At 43.7% G+C, this 5,879-nt stretch overlaps 1 protein-coding gene across 1 annotated transcript; it reads right to left on the bottom strand.

Moving 5' to 3' along the window:
- Nucleotides 1-559: 559 nt before the first annotated feature.
- Nucleotides 560-3,975, bottom strand: twist2. The gene is made up of 2 exons (XM_053439951.1): nt 3,224-3,975; nt 560-1,151 (listed from the first exon to the last, which is right to left on the bottom strand). The coding sequence occupies exon 1, from the start codon at nt 3,756-3,758 to the stop codon at nt 3,255-3,257; it is 504 nt and encodes a 167-aa protein (XP_053295926.1). The 5' UTR covers nt 3,759-3,975; the 3' UTR covers nt 560-1,151; nt 3,224-3,254.
- Nucleotides 3,976-5,879: the final 1,904 nt, after the last annotated feature.

The following is a 5,879-nucleotide window of genomic DNA, read 5'->3' as shown; positions in this document are numbered from 1 at the left end:
TGACTGCTGGGAGAGAGATTCAAAGGAATGCTTATTTCGCTCCTCTTATTTATTTATTTTTTGATGTAATGTTTTATTTCGGAGCTGCAGGCTGAGAGTTATTGTCTTTATCTGCTGGCGTTGGGGCTCCTGCTCGTTAAAGGGCCCGGAGGCCATTTGAAATCAGTCCTCGTTATTTGAGTGGACAAGCGTTTTATAAGCCAGAGCTTGAAACTGGCTCAAATTCCCTCCTCTGTTAATGAAGCTGTGTTTTTTAATGGTCCCCATGTTCTTTTTTAATAGTCGGCGTTTTCTTTCCATAACAAGAGCAAGGGGAAGAAAAGTGGAAACTGCTCAAACTCAACACTGGAATTAATATGCTGTTGGTTTTTTATGTGTTGTTATTTTTGTTTTACTTTGTGTAACGACCAAATAGACACGCACGTTGTTTTGAATGTTTTACTTTGAATCTTAATATTGTTGGATTTTAAGTATTTATGCTTCTGGTGTTAAAATGTACAGCTATTATAATAATAATAATAATAATAATAATAATAATAAAAATTATGAGTCAGCCATATTTTGTTCAAAAATATGTGTTTTAATAAATAAGCAAAAACAGAAGAAATGTACATTGGACGGAGTGTTTGGAGACTTGCTGAAGATTAATCCATGCAGGAATGACTTGAACATTGCATTGGTCCCTTTTTACAAGCTACAGGCGCACTTACACAGGTATGTACAATATGCATTCATTTATATATATATATATATATATATATTTATATTCATATATTTATATTTTCGGGTTTAAAGTCTTTGAGAAAACAAAATATAACTCCTTCATTAATTAAAAAAAAAACAATTGTGATTAAAGGATGGCTTTGAATGAAATACAGGACGTGGATCCTGAGGCTACAAACACACCTTAGGCCTCTTGGCTCCTCTCCTCACACTGACCCCCCCTAACCCTACCACACACACACACATACACACAGACACACACACACATGCACAGCTCCGTACAGTCAGAAACGCTTGTGATGACTCAGAGTCCAGGCGCAGGCCTCCGGGGGCTTGGTGGTTGTGGGTCACATTGTGTTACAGGTTGTCGCCTCTGAGGTCGATGGGTTCTTCAACAACACCTTTGGTCTTTTGTAGAAGTAAACAGTCTGCAGGGGACAGAGGGAGAAGAACACGCATTAGAATACCGGACATGTGGGTTGAGATGCACTTTATACACACACACACACACACACACACATATATATTTTTGTTTAAGGTGGACTGGCTCACTCTGGACGAGGGAAGTCATTAATGAATCGATGATTATCCAGTGAACTGAGTGAAACCACATGGCAGCAGAGAGGCAGTTTGTCTGAGTGGGATCCTGCAGCTGCAGAGAAGCTGAACTCAAAGTAAAAATCCTTTTCCTTTTTTTGCACCTGTGTAAATTCTCGTAATAGTGTTCGGTCCTAGAACAACACACGTTTCCTCGGAGAAGAGTTATTATAGAAATATATCAAATAAGTTCACTTTTACGTTTATTTTTAGCAAGGCTTTTAAACCACATGAACCAATAACATCATATTTAAATTTTTTCACCAGTTTTAATACATGCAACAAAATTAATAGTTTCCTGTAATAATAATTCTTCTTTTCTTTCTGTTCATGAACATATTTGGAGAAGAACATGAGATCACGACTCTCAGCCTTGAAAAGCTAATTCAGGCCTTTATGTTCGAGTTTCTAAGGAAAAACTATTTGTGTTATTTTCCAGAGCTGAACTCAACTCAGGCAGAAAGAGAAAAAAATGCACATTCAAATTTACTGCACTTACACAAAATCCCTATAATAATGCAGCTGATGTGTTTCTGTGTGTTTATAAGACAACAAAGCCTTTTTGTGTAAACTACATGTCAGACCCACGATAACTAAACAAAACCCTGCCTCTGTTTACTTTAACTCGAACGTGTTATTCACCATCAACCAATCAAAACCTTCCAATAAGAACAAAGTACTGAAATAAACAGCTCGCATTACACTATCTCCTGTGCTTTTGTTTTGTTAAAACTGGTGTGGAGGGGTCACGTCTGAGGCCTCGTGTTGAATTTGAATTATTTGCTGTTTGTATCTGTCAGGTTCTTTTTCACAGAAACTCGACGTATGCAGATTTGCTGATAACAAAACAGATGATATCACTATTAAATGTATTTCTCTTTAGTTTTCTCTCTCTCTCTCTGGTGCAAAGTGGAGTCCACTTTTCCACGCGATAAAAACACAACTTAACATTTCAGTGATAATTATACCTCGTTAACTTTGTGCATGATTTATTATCTCACTGTGCACAGAGGAAAAACCGGATCCTGCGAATCCGCAAACGAACGTACGCAAAAAAGCTGCGTGTTAATACGGGGCCTGTGTTTTTATTGCCTTGCACTGGCTTGAACTTTCAAAATCCAGCCGAGTTGTCCATTCCTGCGGTCTCCCCACAGGAAAGCTCTCTGTTGTGGATGGAAGTGACGCGGTGGCTCCATCCTTTTTTTTAACATTTTAATTATTGAAAACTGCGAAAATCAAGATGAGCTGCAAAACTTAATTAAAAAAATACACAGACTCGGAGGAAGCGTATTGTTCAATTGCGTAAAATAGTTCCAAACCTGTTATTTGTCTAAATTCGCCTATTTCCCATGCGCCTATAATCCCGCTCTCCAAAAAGAAACAAGGCCCCTCTCCTCCTCCTCCTCTTCCTCCACATCCTGATCTGGATTTTCGTTTAAATTTCCCTGGATCCTTGAGGGGACGCGACCCTATGAGCGTGTGCACTCTGCTGGATCAGCTGTCACCAGCAGCAGCAGCATCCAGCTGCAGGCGCTGAGGCCTCGGTGTGAAATCTGGCACGGGCACGACAAGCGCGCACCGCCGCGTCCCTCTCTGTCATCTGAGTGTGTTTGGTCAGTGTGTTCTAAAAGGCCGCAGTTTACAAATGACACCTACCATATCCAAGACACGTGGCCAAAACACAACAACACAACTTAACGCACAATTCCTGCAGGAAGCTGCGTGGATTTCTGAGTAAAATCCACAGAATACAATTTGAAATCTGTCTCATATATTTGTGCATGGATGATATTTACTAGTTTGTATTATTTCTCAGTTATTGCCTTGTGTGTTATGTTGTTAAGTCACTGCTTCCTCTACTAAAGGACCCTGCATGTCCTGGCTGCAGCCCTGTGGTACCCACCGCTTTGGCATTCACTGACGGTCTGTGGCTGCTAGTGGGTCGCGGACATAGACCACGCGCCCTCCATCCTCCACACGGAGAAGGCGTAACTGAGTCTCTCGTGCGCGACGTAGCTGCAGCTGGACATCTTGTTGTCCATCTCGTCGCTCTGCAGCACCTGACACAGGAAGTCAATGTACCTGGAGGCGAGCTTCAGCGTCTGTATCTTGCTCAGTTTGTCCGAGGGGAGCGTGGGGATGATTTTGCGCAGGGACGAGAAGGCCTCGTTCAGGGACTGAGTCCGTTGCCTCTCGCGCACGTTGGCGAGCACCCGCTGGTTCTGCAGCTCCTCATACGACTGGCTGCTGCTGGGACTGGGCTTCTTGCCTCGCTTCATCGGGCCCGGGCTGCTGCTGCTGCCGCCGCTGCTGTCCTCGCTGGCCTTCTTGTTGTGCCTCCTCTTCGCGGCGAAGCGCTTGTCCTGCCGGTCCAGCTCCTCCTCGCTGGTCACCAGGCTATCCACTGGGGACGCCGGGCAGCTGGAGCCCTCTTCCATTTCTCTCTTGAAGAAATGCAGGGATAGAGAGGAAAACACGCTGTCCACCGTCGAAGCCGTTGTGACACAAATGTATAGATATCCGTCCAGATGAGGGGGGACGTGTCAGGGTGCCCCCGCGCGCTCTCGGTCTCTCTCCTCTCGTGCGCCTGGTGCTTTTGGGGGGAATCTCTGGCTTTCAGCTTGGCACGCGCGTCTTCTCCTCGCGCAGAAAGTTTTTTCCTTAAACTTTTTTGGAAACTTCATCCCAGTTTCGGATGCTAAATAGTTTTGGAGGTGGAAGGGGGAGTGGTCTGCAGGGCGGAGGGGGAGCCAGTGCGCGTCCCGCTCCGCTAATAAGCAAGAGGGAGCGCTCCTGGCTTCACGTGTCCGGGATGTGAGTGGGAGACGAGTCCGGGATGTGACTGGGAGACTGGGAGACGAGCTTATTAGTCAGAAAGCAACAGAAACGGAGCTTTTTGTTTCGTTTTGATTTTGTGCGAAGTTTTTCCCATAAAAACAGACATTTTCTGATTGGGAGTTACAAAGTTTAAAAAAGGGCCTTTTTTATTAGGCCTTGATACCAAATTGGATAAAAGATGAATTCAAAATAGATCATATTTGTATTATTACAAAATGCGCATATATTCAGTTTAACATCTTTGGATACTTGTATTTATCTTGAATTATTGTTGATGGATATGTAATAAATAAGAGGTTTAAAACTTGACTTCATATTTAAACAACAGTTTGACCACATTATTCTTTCACCCAAATATTCAACAATATCCTTGAGTTAATAATAAAACATCAGTCTGAGCTGCAGGTCAATAAACCCACTGAGTTAACTGCTGTATAAAATTCATTTGCGCTTGGAGTGTTGAGGCTGTGCGCTCCGGTGCGCGCACACTCTCTCCAAGGCCCTTTTATATCCAGTCAGTAAACACTGGGGGTTTTCAATGTGGAGTGCGCGCGCTGTGGAGAGAGGGATTTACGCACAGGTTCCGCGGGGCTGCTGCGAGAAATCCATCCGCCTGATGCGTAATCGAATCAAGGCCGCGCGTCCTGCACGGTCCCTGTAAAGTGGAAGTGAAACAGGAAAGAGGCTTAAACTAACCGAGCAGCTCTCCGGTTTCTGCGGATTCCTCCAGCGCGCGGTCCCTCCGTGCGTTGTGTCAGCGGTCCACTTCTTCATCCGTCATGTCATGTGGCTTCCCTCGCACAGAGCGGCGCACAGGTGGCTCACATTATACAGCTGAATCCGTCCACTGCCAAAATGTTGGGTTTGTCCAAATCAGCTGACTGACCCACTGAGATCTGTTTGGCTCCATTTTTCTGGGGGGAAATTGACTGTTGAGTCATTTAATTTTTATTTAAAATGGAAGAAACGAGACTAAAAAGTGAGGTGAAAGAATTGCAGGATTATTCCTGGGGACAATTTTTACATATGCCCATTTTTTCCTTTAAATGATGCATTCTTCACCAGTTTTTAAAATGATAGATCATATATGTTTCATGTTCTCTAATGCAGGATAAATATCCTTCATGAAACTGAATATATCACGGAAACAAGGCCTCACTTGTTAATGTGAGTCTATCATTAATCAAATTGTTCTGAATAATTGCCTCTTCTTAGGAAGCAATTTGGCTAATTCACACTGTAGCCGCACTTTAGTTCACACAGGAGTATTTGAAAATTATCAAACAGCAGCATCTCGAGTACCTGAGGCCCTGTTCTGTGTGTCTGACACATCCGGGGAGACTGGTCACTGTAAATGGTCTGGAACTGAATACCTCCTGAAAGCTCAACGACGTACTTTAAACCCATGAGTGCTCTCTCGGTATTGGTCACGTATCCTGGTGTTGGTTTGAATGCGCCCTTGGCCGACAGGAAACCTGGTCTGCTTTGTGTTCTGGGCTCTGGTGGTAATGGCGACTGTCACACTTTTAATTCAGACCCTGGCAGACCTCTGCAGTGTGGCTACGTTCAAGTGCTCTCGTTCAAACGACGTCTTTACGAAGAAGGTCGTGTTTCACACATGGATATATTAAAGAAAAGCTCGGATATTTTTGCTTGAAATAAGGAGCATAGACACACACACACACACACACACACACACACTTTGCCTGATTATGCCCTCT

The sequence above is a fragment of the Pleuronectes platessa genome, chromosome 14 (genome assembly GCF_947347685.1).
Source record: "Pleuronectes platessa chromosome 14, fPlePla1.1, whole genome shotgun sequence".
NCBI lineage: Eukaryota > Metazoa > Chordata > Actinopteri > Pleuronectiformes > Pleuronectidae > Pleuronectes > Pleuronectes platessa.
The sequence above is the reverse complement of the archived record's forward strand: the minus strand, read 5'-3'. Positions and strand labels throughout refer to the sequence as shown.